General features: G+C 29.9%; 2 protein-coding genes across 7 annotated transcripts; both read right to left on the bottom strand.

The window, feature by feature from the left end:
- Positions 1 to 1,474: 1,474 nt before the first annotated feature.
- LOC109790551 (peptide methionine sulfoxide reductase A1) lies at positions 1,475 to 4,308 on the bottom strand. 5 transcript variants are annotated; one of them, XM_020349739.3, is made up of 4 exons: positions 4,176 to 4,308; positions 3,979 to 4,005; positions 2,640 to 3,166; positions 1,475 to 1,919 (listed from the first exon to the last, which is right to left on the bottom strand). In XM_020349739.3, the coding sequence occupies exons 1-4, from the start codon at positions 4,264 to 4,266 to the stop codon at positions 1,668 to 1,670; spliced, it is 897 nt and encodes a 298-aa protein (XP_020205328.1). In that variant the 5' UTR covers positions 4,267 to 4,308; the 3' UTR covers positions 1,475 to 1,667. The 5 variants fall into 5 exon arrangements, with proteins under 5 accessions (XP_020205328.1, XP_020205327.2, XP_020205334.1 ...); XM_020349738.3 differs by having other exon boundaries at positions 2,640 to 3,169; positions 4,176 to 4,274; XM_020349745.3 differs by having other exon boundaries at positions 3,979 to 4,029; positions 4,176 to 4,260.
- Positions 4,309 to 14,716: 10,408 nt separating this feature from the next.
- Positions 14,717 to 19,078, bottom strand: LOC109788692 (OTU-like cysteine protease family protein). 2 transcript variants are annotated; one of them, XM_020347482.2, is made up of 9 exons: positions 18,981 to 19,078; positions 18,670 to 18,760; positions 18,505 to 18,550; positions 17,228 to 17,336; positions 16,552 to 16,643; positions 16,382 to 16,444; positions 16,046 to 16,164; positions 15,099 to 15,174; positions 14,717 to 14,984 (listed from the first exon to the last, which is right to left on the bottom strand). In XM_020347482.2, the coding sequence occupies exons 2-9, from the start codon at positions 18,732 to 18,734 to the stop codon at positions 14,928 to 14,930; spliced, it is 627 nt and encodes a 208-aa protein (XP_020203071.1). In that variant the 5' UTR covers positions 18,735 to 18,760; positions 18,981 to 19,078; the 3' UTR covers positions 14,717 to 14,927. The 2 variants fall into 2 exon arrangements, with proteins under 2 accessions (XP_020203071.1, XP_020203079.1); XM_020347490.3 differs by having other exon boundaries at positions 18,908 to 19,026.
- Between the last annotated feature and the right edge of the window lie 1,552 nt (positions 19,079 to 20,630).

Raw genomic sequence — 20,630 nt, 5'->3', positions numbered from 1 at the left:
CAATTATATTTCCTCTGTTCACTGTTATAAGTAAAAAAAAAAAACTGATTTTATGCATATTAAAAAACTTAGTTATTTATATTCAATTTTACTAATTTTATAATGTTCTTTCTAAATTATCATTGTAATAAATATTATAAAAAAAAACAGTGTAACTATGATATTTTAGAAAAATATTATTAAATAAGACAAGAATAATTAAAATTTACTTATATTTATAAATAAAAAATGTATTTTTTTTTCTTATAATAGAGAGAAAAAAAAAGGAATATAATATAAGAATACAAATATATAAATTAATTAAAGAGTTGTACCAAATAAAAAAAAACAAAAAATAACCAGCAATAACAGACTAACAGTCCTTTTGAGAAATTCAACCTATTAAGAAAAATTTGTGCAGTGTTTCAATCAACTTCATCTAGCATTCAAGATATATATGATAACATAAGATCAAAATCTGTTTTATAGGTGTTGTGTGAATTATTCTTTAATTATAAAATCTCGATATATTATAATAACTTGCACAACCAACACTTATAAAATTATAAACTTTATCCTAAAAAGAGTTGTATTATATCACTATACCAGACAATTGATACCAACCTTACCACTATTTATTATAACAAAAAAATTCTATGATATGGACATAATTTTTTTCTTTATCCCATCGTTATCACTATAACAAGCCTGAAATAATAGCTACAAAGACGAGGAAATTCTGAAAACACATTCTCTCTTTCTTTTTTAATAGATTGTAAATGGTAAGGTCAATTTTAATACCTACCCTGTTCGTTTCCAAGAGTAGAAAGCCCTACTAACAACAAGAAAAAGACACATTTCGTACAATATTTGATTAATTCTTATCCACATCCCCTAACCTCCCTCCCCAATCAACTTTACCTTTCTTTTTCATAAGATTACGTTATAATGTTTCATAGAAATAAAATTCGACAATAAAAAAGTTAAACTACTTCGTTGGAAGAAACAAAATATAGTTTTTTATAGCTTAAAGAATTTAATCTCATATTAGAACTAAGTCTGAAAGGATACCTTTTAGTTTCTATAGCTTGAAGAGAGATTACAGTAGAAAAGAAAATTATTTAAAATGACCAAATAGAACTATTAAGCTAAAAGGTAATTTAGTCTAAGATAAATTACTAGCAATACTCTTTAATATTTTCTTCCTAACACTCAATTTTTTCTCAAATTAATTAAAAATCACAAATTTTACAGATCTAGCTTCTTATTTAATAAGTCCTTCTACTGATTAATAAAATTCACAAAAATTTATAGTGTGTGAAAAAAATCACTAATATTTCTTCTTAGTTCACTCCCTCAACTCTGTCCAATTTTTGGGGAATGATTTTGACACCTGCAAAATTTTGGTTCAAACAATTTATTTTTATTTATAAAAATCCCTCTCTTCTCCAACCTTCCATTCCCCTAACCGAACACAAATTAAAAGTCGTGGAGATAATACTTCAAATCAAGATTATATTATATATAAAAGATAATATACAACCCTATAACTGAATTTACGGCTATATCCATGTTCAACCTCAAATACAGTGTGCACAAGCTTTGTTGATATATTAACAAATGCTTACTAACAAAATTATCGACTTTCAACATCTAAGGAACCGGCCACATTGATCTCTGATTGAAAATTAACCATAGCACCTAATTGGATCATTGCATCCCTTAGCAGCAGATTGCTTGAAACCAAATCTGCCCCCTTTCTCAAGGTACTGTTGATGGTACTCCTCTGCCCTGTAGAACTTCTTGGCAGGAAGGATCTCAGTAACAATCTTCCTGTTCAACTGCTTCTGCTGCTGTTCCAATGACTCCTTTGCCACCTTCTCTTGCTCTGGCGTGTAGTAGTATATTCCAGATCTGTACTGCGTTCCCACATCATTTCCCTGCCACACAACAATATCAAACTGTAAGGAAAGCGTTTAAGCTGTAGAATGTGCAATGCGTGCATGAGCAGCTGCATCTCATAACTAGTCACCATCTTTTCAAAAGTTCATGTATGCATGGATTTGGACTAAAAGAGTGAATTCAAGAAAGAAAAGTATGCATATTGAAAGGGGAGAACAAAAGAAACAAGGGACAAGACAGAAATATAATGGATGGCTAATAACTCATCCATTATATTTTTTAAACCAATCGATCAAGATATTGGATCTATGATGGTCATAGGAGCAGGGGCACATTGCAGGTTCTTTTGAAAACAAGTGCAAACATAAGGGTCAAAACAGTCTAAATAACTACTACCAAGACACCCCTGGAATTTGATTTGAGCCAAAATTCAACATAAGGTCATATTAATACAATTTACAAAACAAGACCTGACTAGATTATCAACACAGAGAACCAATACTTCTAATTTACTTTACTATAGACAAATCAATCATGGAATCAGAAAAGTATTAACAAGATGTTTAACTTCAGAAGCAATGCATCATTAAACAATTCTACAGACACCCAAAAGAAACAAAAATCATTTACATTGACAATACACAAAGTCCAGACTTATTATTCAGATCAGCTAAGTACAGAAATATCAATTTAGAAACCAGACTACCTCAATTTAACATGATATAGTTGATTACACAAACCAAAAGCTTTACATATACCTGTCTATTCAAAGTGGTAGGATCATGTCTAGCCCAGAACACATCAAGCAGAGACTCGTAGCTACAGTTTTTAGGATCATATTGGATCCTCACAACTTCTGAGTGATTTGAGGTCCCTGAACACACATCCTCATAGGTTGGATTATGCACAAGCCCCTGTGTGTACCCAACTTCTGTCTTGGTCACCCCAGGCACCCTCTGGAAGACCAACTCAACACCCCAAAAACAGCCAGCACCAAACTGGGCAAACTGCTGGCCTGGTGCCGGTATGTCATCATCCGGACTCTGAGGAATGGATGAATCCATGTTCTCCGGTGCCCTTGCACTGCCAAACCCAAGTCTGTTCAACAGGTTCATGGAGGGCTTGTTGACAGCAATGCGCGGATGGGTTTCAGAAAAGAAGCAAGAACGCTTGACAGTGAATCTAGAAACTGAGGGCAGGAATTTGGTTTTGGCAGGACTGGACAGAGAAGAGTTAATGAACACTAGAAGGGAATTGGATGTGGTGATGTAGCTGCTGCTGGTTGCTGCTAAGCATTTGAGTAACATGAGAGTCCTTTTCAAGGAGAAATAATAAATTTCAAAATGCTCTTGTACATATGAAAGAACACAAAAGATCCACCAAATCAGGATGCCAAGACAACTTTAGTTAAAAATTTGAACAAATAATTGGAGGCTTAAAATTTGATTTTGTTTCTTTGAATCACTCGACCATATGGTGCTACATTATATTAAGTACATGGCACTTGTATATTGATAATGAAATAAGTTTTACACTGATCAAGAATCATGTAAAGTAATAGAATAATTATTGTACAGAACTAGATAAACATGAATGATGAATCACATACATATCATCCATCCATGATACATGCTTGTAATGTGAGAGCACAAATTTATATAAAAATGAAAAGAGAAAACCCTGACCAAGGATACTTTGACTTGAAAAAATATTTTCTGCTTTTATTTTTAATTCTTACATATAATTACAAAAATACCATCTTATATTTACCTTGTTCCCAGTTTCCTAGGATTTGTGCTAATAGTATATTATAAAGCATCTTATTTCATAGAATTTCCAACAAATGGTTAGCCGTGTTGGGTCAAAGATTGTGCTAATAAACAAAATATATATTTTCTCATGCAGACAGCTGGCCTAATGTGCAACCTCCTTGCTCCAATGTTTCACATGAATTGGGAATTGCAACAGAATCACAAAATATAAGACCAAATTCACAATCACATGAACCAAATTGTCAATAGAATTGGGTGTAGAGACATGAAGGAAATAAAGTAAGGCCACCAAATAAATAAAATGAAATCCAATATCAACCCATACCTGCTCCACAAATTCTCATCTTCAGCCCTTCAACAAATTACTCGAATCAATCTCCACACATTAATAATAAAGATAGCAATTTTAACACTAAAAAGAAAAATTGAACAGAAATAAAAAGAACCCACAATTCCCTTTTCCTGATAGGGAAGAGAGAAAGGGGAAAAATTGAATTGAGAAATGAGAAAGAACACACTTACCCAAGTGAGAGCGAGAGCAGAAGAGAGAGTGGTTAAGGATTGAGAAAGAAGATGAGGAATCAATCACTGCAAAAAGAGTGAGTATTGGCATCAACAAATAAAAAGACTGAAAAGCCCCTCGCCAACGTGGTACAACTCATTATAGAAAAGGATGGGAACGTCATTTTATACACCGAAATCACATTGAACCTCCTTGCGTGTAGTGTTTGCCTCGAATGTAACTTCTAGAATAGTACAAAAGTTAGTGCATCTAAGAGTGACACGTCACCTAATATCGTTCATATCCTAATTTTTCAATTAAAAAAATGTATAAAGAAATGATGGTTTTTAATTGAGAGGAAAGAAATATGAGAAATTGTGTAGAGAAAAATATAAAAAGGAGAAATGAGTAAGTGAAAATATTTAAGAAATAGAATGAAAATTTAATTATTTGATTGAAGAAAAATAAGCGAGATATTATGTATTTTTAATAAAATAAAAATAAATAAGTAAAAAATAAAAAAATATATATAAATAAAATTAAATAAATAAACAATATTTATTTTTAATTTTAAAGGTTCTTTTTACCTTAGGCCGAAACACTATTTTCCCTTATTAAAATTTTGAAGCATAAAAAAGAACTAAAAATTGGATTTACTTATTTATTTATGATGTGAAGAGATAGATCCGGAGGTTACCAGTAATATATAGATAATCAAACCTGTTTTTTATTTTTTAGTTTTTTACACAAGATATTCAATGATAAACTATTGAAGTGGGTCGCTCTCTGATAAGATTGGATTGGATTTGAAGTGTTCCAAGGCTCATAGCATTATACACAAATGGTTCATCATATATACATTTTTTTTTCTATAAGTATACCTCCTTTAAAAAAAAAATAATTAAATTTCTAAAATATTTTTAATTTTTAATTTTTTAATTTTACATTCACAAAATTTAATTTAGTAATTTTTTTCACACATTTTTCCTCCTAATTTTAATTTTTACATGTACCTCCTTACCTTTCCTTTACCCCACATATTTTGGTAGGTAGTTTTAATTTTTTTAGTTTTACATTATTACTATCTCCTCTCTCACCACTTTTAGTTTTTACATATGCAAAACGTATAACTAGTTTTCAACAATATTATAGGAGTGTGTGCGACTTTCTCGACAATGTTGATTATGTTTTTTTACATATTGGTCTAGAAAGTGCTTTTCGAAAGTATGAAAAAAAATACAATAGCAAGATCTTTCTAAAACACTAATTTCACTATCTGTTCTAGAATAGTAAAAATATTTTTTTCATAACATTAAACTTAATATTAAGATTTTTCAAGAGTTAAAAGAAGAGGAAGTTTTAGAAAGAAAAAAAATGTGTCTAGTTCGGTAAAAAAAATGTCGAAAAAGTTACACATACCTACAATATTGTCACGCACTAGTTCTATGATATGGGTACATATGAAAAAGTGAAAAAGGTGAGAAAAAAATAAAATAATATAAAAATTGATAGAGTTAAAACTACCTACTAAAATAGGTGAGAAATTAAAAGAAGACAAGATAATGTATGTGAAAACTGAAAATGAAAAAAAGTGTGTGAAAAAAAGAAAGAAAATAGAAAATTAAAAGTTAAAGGTGTAAAATTAAAAAATTAAAAACTATAACTATTTTATAATTTTTTTAAAAAAATTAAGGAGGTGTACTTATAAAAAAAAAAAAAAAGAAGAAGAAGAAAGTATATAGATCATCACCCTACACAAACTTGTAAAATTGGCCCATGAGTAAGCCCATTAGCTTAAGAAATAAGTGTAACCTCATGCTCACTGGGCTGAACCAAATAAAATGATTAAAAAATAATAATAAAATGACAAAAGTTTTATTTAGGTCTTGACCATTTGATGACTGAACACAATAAATCTCCAACATTAAGGGATAAAAAAGAAAAAAAAGAAAAAAAAAAGAAAGAGGTAGTAAGTATAAGGTGTCGGCAAACTATTTTTTTATATTATTATTTTTTTAACATTTTGTGATTATTTTTTTTAGAGAAAAAGATAGAGGTCCACTTGATGATATAGAGTCAACAAATGACCTACTTGATAACTAGATATAATATTTCTCTGTGATTTAAAATTTTAATTATGAGGTGTCGACAACTCAAATTTTTGAGTGAGGACATTTTGTTATTTTAAAGTAGAAAAAAGAAAGAAAAATAGCTTCTTCCTTTTTTTTTTTTTTTTAATCATTTAAACATGGTAGACACCGAAACATTATTAGGCTTGTTTGTATAAGTTTAAAAAAAAATAAAAATGGAAGCACTTTTTTTAGTAACATAAAGTAACTTTATACTTTTTCATGTGTTTCTCTAAATTGTTTTTTAAGAAAAAATATTTTTTTTTTAAGAAACAATTCTTATTTATTTATTTATTTATTTTTTTTGAGGGGAATTCTTATTTATTTATTAAAAACCATCATTTTAATTTAAAAAAAATAAAAATCTACGGCATGCTGGAGAGACCAAGATGTATCACACTCAGATGTTAATGATAGTTTTAAACTTTTATTTCATATCTCCTTTCAGTCATATGCTTAAAACATCACCCCATCTAATACTTTGATTTTGATTCCTCTAAACTTAATCCTAAATGTTGAAAGTTGAAAGATTCAACTTGAACCTTTTGTGCTTTACAAGTCCTAAATAAGACCGTGCTTGGAATAGCGCAGTAAAATATAATATCTGCTACATACTATACACGTTCATTTTTAATTAATACATAATCAAGGAAAGTTAATTACTAGAAACCAATGTTTTTCTTTTGATTAATTTAATTAATATGACATTCATTCTGAATTTAATCCTGCGATTGAAAGCCATGTAAGCCATGTAAAAACAATATTTTAGCTCAACTACTACTTAGAAGTCCAAGAAAGGTAATGGTCAACATTAGACAAGTTGAAAATTAAGGCATATTTGACAATATAATAATAGTTAAATAGTGATTCACCGACGTGTAATTTACACAGTCATTTAATTACAAATATCAATAAACTGATAAATGTTTTAATTTTTATAAGAATTATTTATAAAATATACAAATTATAATTTTTGATTGGTTTAACGATTAAACTCATAATAATATAAGAACCAAACGGCCCATAAAATATATTAATTTGCATTCATAAAGGCTCAAATATATGGCTGCACGTATTTCATGGGATCATCCCAAGAAAAGAATCATTCAATTGCCTTCGCGCCTCATGTGTTGATTATTAAAATTCTTTTGTATTTTTTAAACACTACTTTCTATCATCGTTTAGTGGTGAAATAATACTATTTCACATGCCGAAATCTAAAATGACATGTATAAATTACATTGTCAATAAATAGGGGCAGAGATTATATGAATTAGTATATGAGTTAATCATTCATATGTTGTTAGTGTAAAATTTTTTGACAACTAAACATATCTTTTAAATTATTTTATTTTATTTTTATTTTATTAAATAAACAACTGATATGACACTATTAAAAGATATGATTGGTTGTAGGTAATTAACTCTTAGTATATTATAAAAATAATTTTAATTACAAATCATTATTGATTCATGCATTTAATTTTTTTCCCTTAACAATTTTTTCTGGATCCTATATTTACTCCACAACATTGCTATAAGTAAAGTAAGTCTAAAAAGTCCAATTAAACAATTTTTTTCTTCTAATTTGATATACTTTATCTATTCATGCAAATATTGATTTAAACATGAAAGCCATTAATTGTCTACATACACCACCAAAAACTTGACTTTGCATAAAATCATTCTCGAATTCATCTCAAATATTCTTTTCCTTGAGCTGGTAGAAGAACAAATATGAAACTAGGTAGCTATAAGATTCTTTTCGTTGCCATTTCAACGTGCCAGCCTCTTATAAAATATGAATAAAAACGAATTTTAGCAAGTAGTCAACTTTTTTACTTTTAAGAGAGTTAGAGTTAAAGCGAAATTGCATAGCACGATTTCGAATTGTAATAGTTACTGATTGACCATTTCATTTAAATCAAATGCGTTGTTCAATAATTGTTTATTGATTATTTTTCCACCACTAGAGTCGTGTATGGAGTATATACAAGCTTCATATATAATTAGGGTTAATTATGATAATGAAAAAGTGTGTTTGGGTCAACGAAAAAGGAACCCCACGTGAAAGAAAGGTAGCCAAACAGCATCTTCACTCAAAGATTCCTTTCCCTAATCTGTGTTCACACCTGACATGGCTACTTTACTTTGAAACATGTCCTCAGATTCCAGGGATACCCTTTTCACACCTAAAACCTACCAACATTTGATCAAAATAATATGAAAGTTTTGTCTATAATTAAATAATAACTCTATAATTTATATATATAAAAATGGCAAACAACTAGGTTTGTCTCGTAACATGTATATAAAAGCTTAAGGCATTTTCCAATAAAATAATAACATCATCCTCTCTTTGAGTCAAAGCATGGATGGCACGTGTGCATGTTATGTGGCAGAGAGGTTTGTGTTGCTATTTATATGAGCCACTTCAGAAGCAAAGGCAGAAATTAAAATGGGGAATTGCTTAAGGCATGAAGTAGGAATGAGTGAGCACGATGAGTTGAAGGGTGTTAAGAAAAGGAGAGTAGTGAAGATAAAGATGAGGAAGAGAGAGTTGGAGGAGTTGATTAGTAAAGTGGAGGTGAAGGAGTTGAGAGTGGAACAAGTTTTGGCCCATTTCATGAACCACTCCCTCCAACGTCCATGGAGGCCTGCTTTACACAGCATTCCAGAGGGATCCAATGAATAGTCCATTATTGGTTCACACAACCTCTTCTTTTCTGTACTTCTAGTTCTAGGGGAATCTTAATGTAATGTAACCCCTTTTTGCTTCTTTTGTAAATACAAACTTACATTCACAGACTCTCTCTTTTTTCCTTCTCAAATCTTAATTTCGTTAACTTTGCTAGATATGAGATTATGTAACATAACTCCTTATTTTAGACTAAAATATTGTATGTTTATATATGGGGGGTGGATTATGAACAAACTGATAAGCTTAAGCCTACATAATAAGATTATTTGTATTCATGTAATGTTGTAACTTTGATGCTAAGCTTGGATGGAGTAGGTAAGGATATGGCTATTAGTATAGAATATAGGGTGACATTCAAAAAATTATGGGGCAACTGAATCTGTCCTTCGTCACTATCAAAATTTGGTGGTTGATCAATCATGAGAATAATATTCAAATTTGTGGATAGAATAACATTCAAATTTATTCGACTCCATCAATCACTTCACACTGCTCCTACCACAAATGTCTATGTCTTTTAGTCTGCCGGCACTACTTCCTGCTTTCAACCCAATAATATTCTTATTATAACAATAAATTACTATTTCCACATTTTAGGGTTGCGTACAAAAATTAAAAAGCTAATTAACTACTCTTTAATTTAAAAAATAAGTTTATCATATTGTATCAATGCTTGGGTATGGAAAACACCTGGTACAGTCTAGCAATTGCAAATGTTTAGAACACTAAAAACAAAGTGTAATTTATTGTCCCTTGATTTTAGGGAGAAGTTATATACTTGTATTTGAGTGTATGAAAATCTCCTATTATTTGAAGTTAAAAAATTCTTACATAATTACATTTGACCTTAATCATAATAAATATTTATAATTTTAAAGTCAAATTATTAGACCTTTATTTTGACTAAGCAGGTAACCAATATAATACAATAATATTGAATATAAGTGAAAAAAAAACACATTCATGTTAATTAAGAAAACTTAGCTAAATCATTTAATTTTATTAATTTCATTTAAATAAATTTTTTTTCAAAACTATAATTCCTTAAAATTTGATGTCAAAAATAAAAAGAAACAATGAAATACAATCTCAATTAAATAAATGAATATTTTAAAGGTGTAACATTAAATAGAGTAAAATTAGTTAAAATTTACTTATATTTAAAAAATATATGGTTTTTTTTTCTCTTATATTTATATTTTATATATATTCTAATTGACTTTCGGTCCGGATGATACAATTACCTTTTCATTTTATTTTACTAAAATGATGTATCAAACGATAAGATTCAAAATAAAATAACTATTACATGTACACTCTTTCAAAATGACAAATAATGTAGAATAATTTAGAAATTTGTGTCGGTTATTTGATATATAAAAATATAAAGAGCTTCAAATGTCATATCTGATTTATTTTAACAAAAGATGAAAGATTGCAAATATATATATTTTTAACAAAACATTCAAGATTGCAGAGATACTTTTATTCAATTGGGTCAAGTTAGGACAACCCTTTAAATGCAATGAACACTTCTAAAGTACTTACAGGTAATCTACTCACATAAAACTTCTAAATTTAAATCCAAATTATACATTAATTCAGGCAAAAATTGACTGAATGGTCTTTTGAATGATTTTTTTTAATGAGTTTTGTTAAATAAATAAAACTTCTGCAAAATTACTTATATAGCCGTATTTGAATAATGCTTTTATATAGTTCAATAAAGTAATTTTCTATTACGATTATTAGCAATTGATAAATTTTGTATTGAAATTTATTGGACATCTATTGAATGATAAATAATATGACAATTAAAAGAAATTCCATAAGGTATTAAAGATTTATTATGTCGAGCAATATAATATTTTCATTAGTTCGTATAAATGATGACGTTCATGTGGCATATGTATTGCCTCATCAGCTTTAAAAGAACGCACACGCACACAATACGTCACCCTCTCCATCTCAATACATACACAAAAGAGATGACAATCTTTCTATTTTATTTTTTTTGTGTGTGAATATATAACAATCTTTCTATTGTTATATAGTATAGTAAGAAGTAGTGTTCAGTTGACATGATACATCAATATCACTATCTTGTAATTTCTTTTTAAAATTGATTGGCTTGTCCATCATCACCACCCGTGATATTGAAATGTGTTGTTTTTATCTTCTTGTAATATAAACGACTAATTAACATGAGTCTATTCAATGGATTAAATCATTATTACTATAAAAATGTTGACAGACATGTGTACATAATTAAAATTTTCAAAATTGAAACGTGGTTAAAAATTTAAAAGAAATAAAGGTAGGCGATTCCTTGCGTGCCCTTTGTGAGTAGAGGGTTTTGGTGCCTTCTGTACGGACAGCGAATCAGGTGATGCCACGTGTTCCTTTACTCCATGTCATCCAGCGTGTTGAAAGTTTGACCAGAAATTGGGTAATTGGATCTGATCCGCCCCTGCACCATGATCCAGCAAACCAACCCAGGTCCCAAAATTTTTCCATTTATAAGGACATGACATTTTCCTTGTCGGAATTGATCCCCTAGAATCCAAATTTTCAAAATGATTCTAGGGACCACATTGACCACCATGAACTGGTTGTGGTAGTACCCATCGAATCTCTCCTGCTCCCTAATGTCCTGCAGCGTCACGTACCCCAGCTCCATCCACGGCCTCAGCACCTCCAGCACCTCCACGTGGACCCCACCCGCGTCGTGTATCATGAAGTGCGACTTAACCCGAAGAACCGCACGTGGTACGCTATCCACTCCCTCACGCGCTACGGGTTCAGGTCCCCGAACAGCGACGACCCGCAGTATAAGTAATCGTATTTTGGTTCCGACACGAATAATGAGGCGTTTAAGGTTCCCGGTTTTTCGTGGAGGACCTCGATCATGTCGGTGGTGTTGAGGCTGGCGTCGCCGCCGCCGGAGGTGGAGGCGCGGAGGATGAGGCTGCCGCCGGCGTTGTCAGCGTTGAGGGTGGTGTGCTTTGATACCCATTCTCCCAATTCAATTTATAAGGACATGACATTTTCCTCGTCGGAATTGATCCCCTAGAATCCAAATTTTCAAAATGATTCTAGGGACCCGGGTTGGTTTGTTGGATCATGGTGCAGGGGCGGATTAGATCCAATTACCCAATTTCTAGTCAAACTTTCAACACGCTGGATGACATGGAGTAAAGGAAACGTGGCATCACCTGATTCGCTGTCCGTACAGAAGGCACCAAAACCCTCTACTCACAAAGGGCACGCAAGGAATCGCCATAAAGGTATGGGTATGAAACCTTTTAAAAAAAAATGATCAAGAGAAATGTTGTGAATGTTACAAAGATTAAGAGATAAGATCAAAGCTTTAAAGCTTGCAGTGAAAAGGGAAACTCTCACTGTGATTTGTGGTTATGCATCTCAATAGAGTTAGAAGAGCACCACAAAATAAAATGTTGAGAGTATTTAGAAGTTTTGGCCTAAGGAACACCATTTGAGGAAGACTTTCCTAAGATGAGATCTAAATTGTCATGTTGGGAAGTCATCTAGAGGATATGAGGCTCACTTAGGGGTTATGAGTTATGACCAAGGAGAAGAAAAAAGAGAGGGTAAACTAATTTAACCTGTACTTGTTTTAGGAAGAGGGAGGGACATCTTATCCCCTACAAAAGTAGTGTGGCTAGTTCTTGAATTGATTTTTTTAAGGAAATTATACAGAAAACTTTGCATGAACTGCAAAGTGATGCTTGAGGATTGTTTGAGTACCCAACACTGTCTCGTAGTCATGGATGTGTAAGAGTTAGGAAAAGAGTAAATAGAAAAAGTCATGATAGGATTTCAAGGATCAAGTGGAGGATGTAAGTTTTATAAATTTTCTAATACATCAATTATAAAAAATTAAAAGGATCTTTGAAATTCATAATACTCATATAATAATAAAAAATATTATGTATTTTTTTTATAATGAAAATTTTCTTTGATCCTTAAAGTATTTTGATCTTCTTGAGAAGAGGACCAAAGTTTCACTCTCTTTAACTCTTTTTTCTACTCTTTTTATGATTTCAGAGAATAAATTCTGTTATGAGTATGAACCTTGTTTCACATCAGTAGATATTTGTAACTATTAAAGATCGTTATTTCCATCAAATTATAATTATTCTTAAAATTACTTCATTAAATCTATTTATGATTTAGTCTCTAACTATTTAATTATTTATTTATTAGTCTCTTTGTACATCAAATATTTCTCACATGAGATACAATTATCTTATAAAAAAAAAAATACAAGAGACACACAAGAACAAATGATAAGTACGGAAAGATGTGAGAAAAGATTAGAAAAATAGAAAAAAGACATTTAAAAAATCAAGAGGTTGGGCACTTGAGGATAAAACATGTTAGGGATGGAATGTAAGTGCACAACATAAAGTTAAGGTTAAAAAGAAAAAAAAAATTAAAGCACGATGCTTAGGTTATAAAAATGCTGAAAATTAGCAAATAAGGTAGTCAAGAGAAGCAGCAAAGGGTAATTAGGCAGAATAAAAGCTTTTGGTAAATTATGCCAAGCCATAGGCGATTGGCACCAAAAGTGGAAATAAAACTATCTACACTCTACAAGCTTTGCTAATTTTTATTTTTATTTACAGCAAACAGGCTTTGCTAAAATTAGAGAGTGAAAAGTCGAGATTTGGATAAAGTGAAGTGCATCAAGGATGAAGATCATAAAATATTTGCTTTTGTTATCGAACAAGACATCGTAGAAAGATAGAAAAGTTACTTCTTTTTTTTTTTTTGAAAAAAAAATAGAAAAATTACTTTTGGAAGAAAGTATTTAGTGAAGTGTGAATTTGTATCTCTGAATAGGCTAACCACAGGAGACGATTACCAAAATTATACCTTTTATTATAAGTTTTGGGAGCATGTCAGCATGAGATTAAAAAGGGAAAGAAATCAAATGGTAAGACGCACTCAAATATTCTTTCTTCTTGTTTTAGAGAGAAAGATAATAAGAAAAAGTCTCAAGTAAGTAAAAATAAAAATAAAAATTACCCTTATTTATTAAGTTTGGTTATTGTTAAATCTTAACTCTTTTCTGCTATTGCTTGTATATAATACTAATAATCAGTGAAGACAATCTGATGTATTAACAAAATCAGTGAAGACAAAATAAGGAAATTAATTTTTACGAACTAAAAAAAATCCTTACAGATAACCTGTACTCTAAAAATCCGTAGATATTGGTACCTTCCGTTTAAAAAAGATATACAATGAACTCACAAATTCATTTTTCATTCTTTTATTAATAAAAAATTCATATTTTCTCCCAGTATAAAAAAAATTTGAAATTCATGATTCAACAAACGAGCTTTACGGCTAGAACAAATATTTGTAAATTTCTTTTGCGAGGCACTATATACTATCATTAAAGGGAATAATATATATATATATATATATATGAGAAAAAAATATGTTTACTTACTCAATAATTTATGAACTATATTAAATCTCAACAATCTAATTATTAAATTTAAAATTCTTAATATACAGATTAAATATACAAATTTTTTTAAAAAAATTAAAAATTATTTAATATTTTATTTCATTAATTCAAATTAACAAATAACAAGTAAATTATATTTGACAAAAATCTTTACTGGGAAAAAATGGTTACGAATTAGTTTCACTGTCTAGTGTGCCGGTGGAGGTGGATTTCTTATGATCAGAATCATTAAGGAAGGAGAGCAAGGGAAGGAACTATTATTACAGCACAAGTTGGCACAACAATTCTTCTCATGCAGAAATTGTTCAGTTTAGTCACTTTGAGTAAAATTAAAAAGACGTTGAAGGTCTGCAACAAAGCAACTTCCATTCACCAATGATGCTCGTTCAAATCAACGGAAAATACACATAAAACTTAGTCTCATTCAAATAAGAGAGTATCATCTATACTCTTGGAAGTTAACATGACCAGTAGCTTGTGCATGCTCCACCGCCTCCTGAAATGTTCACACAAAAACCAGAACTCAGAATCATAACAAAGAAGAGATTAGGTTAAGGTGGGCAAGTAGCACATCTAACATAAAGCAAAGCATCAGATACTGCGGAATCACCTTTTGACCAACTACTCCAATTTGGCACACCCCACAGCGCAGAGTGAAGTTGGAAGTGTCGGTGTAACTCCGTTTCCTGAGAAAGTGTAGCCATGATATTAGCATGGGCATATTGCATAAATTGCAAGGATATTGTGTAGCAGAAATCATTACGAGAGGATACTCAAAACTATGTCCAAATAAAATTGAGAAGATTAAAAAAGAATCAGATCACGCAAGATAAAACAAAATAACTTCCCTTTCTACTATCGCAGGGTCAAAATATATGTTCCCACCGACAGACACATAATGCATGTTTAAATATCAGTTTAAAACCACATTCAATAGAAAAACCTACGTTCAAATGTAGAAAAAGTAAAAGTTTGTGAGTATAATTTTTTTTTCAATTCCAGTTAAATTGAACTCAATTGGTTTTCAAACACACCCGTAGTCAAACTTTGCACTTTCACTTAAAAAATGTGCATGATTTCACCCGCGTGATTTGACAATAGAAATTGGCAATTTTCAGCTTTTCAACTCATCAGTCTATGTATATACAGTTCTAATGTTCGGCAGCACATTCACTACTTTGCTCTTGTTCTAAATTAAAAAAATAAAGGTGCATTGGATTTGCAAAAATGTCTTCTATTTACACAGATAATTACAAAATGTCACATTGTTTTCACTTTATTTTTTGTTTGTAAATATTTGCACATAAATAAAGAATTGGGGTGATATTTTTGAAATTATTACTGAAAGTAGAAAATATTTCTGTAATCCAATTCCAAATGCATCCCAAGTCCTCTGAAAGTGAAAACATGCATGTCCAAGAAAAAACTTTTACGCATATTCACAACAAATCTGATAAATATAGAGAATCCAAATATGAAGATTAATGAAATTCAATCGTTCTAAGTATGCTAATCTTGTCTCTCTTTATTTAAGGTTAAAGAGGAATTGCAAATTACCTCTGCTGGTCCTTCACAAAATTTAGAGCAAGCCCCTCAATAGGTCCAATGCTTCTGTTTTTCTGTACAGCAAATATGGTCTGATCGAACTCCTCAGGAGCTTCCTCAAAGGGAGACATCTGACTTATGCAAGGTGTGATTAAAGATCAGGCAACATGAAAATGTAAAAATACATATGAACCTTAATTTGTATTTTTTTTATTGTTTCATGTGTAGTAGATAAAAATAAATACCATATACTTGAAATCTCACAATTCACCTCCCAATTGACACAAAACAATGCATGAAAGAGAAGGAATGGAAGATTAATAATTTATAGCATATAAAATTACTCACCACTAATGCATCATAGTGGAGACCATCGTAAATCAATATTACTCTTTCAGAATAGTTACTTCCCTGTCAAAAGTATTCACCCAAAATGAGAATAGAAAAGTTCAGTCATAAGAGATTGCAAAACTAGGAAGCATATAATATGCCATATAGAATGCATACAAGTGGCTTACCTGACCATACAAATCACATCGGGTTGTCTGGATATCATATGCTGCAATTTCACGTCCATAATAATCTGCTAATATCGAAAGTTCAATTGCACCTTCACAAAGGAACATAGAGATTAATTAGCACATCAAAGTAACAAAATAACATTGCTTTATTGTTAAATTTGCTGCTACGAGAGTTTGAGATACCCTTTGAAACCCATGTCAAACTCAACAACTACAGAATCCATACCCACAAAATTTAAATCAGGAGCCTACTTTTAGAAACAAAACTGAAATTTAAACAATTTCCAATTGTAGCAGAAGATTGTCTAGTCATCAAGATGTTTATTTTTTTTCTTCAAAAATTTAATTAAATTTTTATGCCTCTTAATGTTTCAGGAAAATAATCTATTTTACTCTTATATACTTTGTAATATATTTATGTTAGCAAAGTTTCTTAAAAGACAAAGAAGTTAAAACTATAGATGTTAAATCAACCTCACTGAGAGCAAGTTTCATTACCTTCCAAGTTCCAAATAAAAATGAATTCTCCACACTTGAGGTTTTACACTCATACATTGGCCACCAAAAGTAGCAGTTCAAAATTGCAGAGTAAAAATGGCCAATATCTCCATTATTCTTTTATATTTAAAAAAAAAAAAAAAAACATTGATTAGGAAAACATAAGCCAACTAACCTCCCCACTTCTCCGAGTCAAGAATCCAATTACAATACTCTGCATTTGGCTTCCCAAGAAACGCTTCACTGTATTTCTCTGGATCACTTGCTACTGTTGCGGCTATAACCTTTAGCATGTCAAATAGCACAAAAATATTAAGTCAAAATATGTAAGAAATAATGTCAATAACATAACATGCTTAGAATATAAAGATATTAGGCAATACAAGGGAATAAAAATTCCACTTCACTGGTAATTCTTAAATGATAGACTATGTAATTTCATATCTAAAAGTCAAGATTTAGCAGTGACAAGGTTTTAGTTGCAAGTAATTTGACGGAAAGCATTGAGTGGCACAGCATGGAACTTGATGGACCATAATATAGGGACCTATGAATGTATGATGAAATGATGACAAAATATGGAGATCTACCAGAGAAGTTACTCAAGTCCTACTTCAGGAATTGAAAACAAGAGCCAGTGAAAAATATGTGCTGAGCCTTACATAATATTCAAAGTCAAATTTTTGTAAAATAAAAATGCTGGAAATTTCATAGATGAATCTGAAATATTTTTCATGTACAAAGCAGATAAACAATAACTAAATGCCATTGTATCTCACTCATCCTTTGCATTTGTTGCGACTATGTTAATGATTGGAAAGCCAACTGTCAGTTTTTCAAAAGCTCTTATTACCAAGTTCTTATAAAATGCCTACAAGGAACATTTGTCCGAAAACGAGAATACAGAACTTTTGCGTTAACTTTTTGAGTTTTGGTTTCAGAACCTATTTCAAATTGAAACAAGCAGAGTGATGACCAAGCTAAAGTAAATTCAATTAAGCTCGAATGCTGAATATCGCAATAGAATTGCATAGCTCTGCACACTAGCAAACTGTATATGATTACCAGAAAAAATAAATAAATAAATAAAATTAAGGCGGTAAAATGTTTTTGGTTCTTCCAAATATCTCAAAAATTTGCTATTAGTTCTAATAAAAAAATTAATAGATTTTTAGTTGCTACACTTACCAAAAGTGATGTGGTTTTATGTTAAAATGTAGGGACTAAAAACGTATTAAAGGGAACTAAAACAGAATCACGAAATATTTTGATATTTTGTGAGGCAAAAAGCATGCTTATCCAAACAAAACAAAACAAAACAAAAAATGAGACAAAAAAATTCAACGGGCGAGAAATGAAGCGGCCGAACTTGACAAAAACATGAATGGAAATGAAATGAAATGAAACAGTTGGATGATAAGACGCACTCTGCATATTTGAGAGAAAAATGACCTGTCTCAACTCAGCCGCTTTGTGTTTGTCATGATCCATAACATATCTGAATCGATAAAAATAAGAACGAACATCACAAGCGGAATCATGTATACAAACAAGTAGCACCACCACAGCATAAAAAAAAAAAAAAAGCGGTTGCATTATTTCCATTGGTTTGCTTACCCAACCGCATTGAAGAGGCAACTGTTATCCGACGGAATAACTCTTCTCAGAATAACACCTTCCATGATGAAGATTGCACACACCTACCAGCCTGAAAATCAATCGCACACAAACAATACTCAAAATCTAAAATAAAAAAAATGCGAACTCGAAAAATAGAAAACCTAGAATTGATTAATTAATATAAGAATGGAAGGTGGAAGGAGAGAAGAAGAAGAAAGAGAAATAGGAAGAATACTGAGGGAGAGAAGAAAGAAAGAATAGGAATTAGGTTGTTGAGATTGAGAGGTGAGGTGAGGTAAGGTAACTACCGTTTTCAGATGCCACCGTCCTTTTCCTCCATCCATGCCATCGCCAATTCACCATCTTTCTTTTTTATTTTCTCTTCCCTATAATTCTAACTATTAACTCCTTTAATATTTTCATTATTCTTTTTTTTTTTTTTCTCAAAACAAACTTATTTAATTTTAAAATTATTCATTTTTTAGGTTATTAATATTTTTTTAGTTTAACGCATGAGTTTAATGGTCCTGTACATTGACATAAATTCATATTCAATTTTTTATTACTCCTTTTATAACAAGTTAATTACTATAATTTAATATTTGAAAAATATCTGAATTATATTTTCATTTTAATTATAAATTATTTCTTTATAATATATTTAATTTTTATAAATAAAATAATATATTTATTAATCAAACGAATTATTTTATAAAATTATATATATATTTTTTTTTTAATTTTTTATGGGATTATTTTTATAATATTTATCTGAAAAGATATTTAATAAGAGTTATATTTATAAGATTCAACAGATATTGTTCAATTTAGATTAAGTCTTCATGATTTTATTTTATTTTTGGATAATTATTCAAAAGACCTCTCTTTCATTGAAATATACTTGTATTTTATAAATTTTTTTTATTTTTTATTTTATTGATGTGAGATTTGTTTATATTCTAACATTATTATTATCTTTAATAAATATACAAAAATTTAAAATTACAGTCATTATAATAAAGAAAAAGTGTTAGTTAAAATTTATTCAAAATGACAAAATTTTGAAGTTTTTTTTTTGGGATGGAACAAAATTTTGAAGTCTCACCAGTAAATTGAGACTGGTTAGATGAAACAAGGAAACTACCATATACTAGACAAATATTCATAAATTAAAATGGGGATTATTGAATTAAAAATACAACTATTTAATATATAGACCTTTTTAAAACAAATTTAAATAATTAATAAGTAGTTGTAAGAATTATCATTTTAATTTCTTCATATGTATTTTATATAAAAAAAAGTAAATTTAAAGAAATATTACCTAATTAACGATGCTTATAAGTTTTGCGATGCTTATTATAAAATAATAATTTACGATGCGTATTATAAAATAATTTATTTAATTTTTTCTTTCTAGTTTTCTTTATTAAAAATGTTTTTATAAAAGTTTAATCAAATAGATTTTAAACTAAGAACTTAAAAACTGAAAACTTTAAAAAATTTTAACGAGAAAATAATAAGATAAAATATTTTTTACATGTTAAAATGCACGTTATTATAAAATCTTTTATATATCTCCTTTAAAACTTGAAATACATAAATCGATGTCAACTCACAGAAGAAAGTTGATTCAATTTTTTCAACTCTTAATTAGAAGTATTTATTTAAAAAATTATTAAAAAATAAGTTGACAAATTTAAATTTTTCAAAGTAAAATGTGCACTTTAGAGAACAAATCATAATGGTTGATTAAAAAATGAATGATAAGTTATGCATAAATATATCTGATACTTAAGGATCAAGTATTAATGTGTTGTGGAATAAAAGTTAAGATGCGTTTTACCTTTATTCTTGAAAAAGCGGAAAAAGAAGCACATTGATCCGAATAGAATAGAATAGAATAGAATAGATATTCGTGTATAATGTATATAACCTAAAGTCTCAATCCTTCCCTG

Source organism: Cajanus cajan, chromosome 9, assembly GCF_000230855.2.
Source record: "Cajanus cajan strain Asha chromosome 9, NIPB_CcT2T_4, whole genome shotgun sequence".
In the NCBI taxonomy this organism is placed as follows: Eukaryota; Viridiplantae; Streptophyta; class Magnoliopsida; order Fabales; family Fabaceae; genus Cajanus; species Cajanus cajan.
Note: the sequence above shows the minus strand (reverse complement) of the source record. Positions and strands in the feature narration are given on the sequence as shown.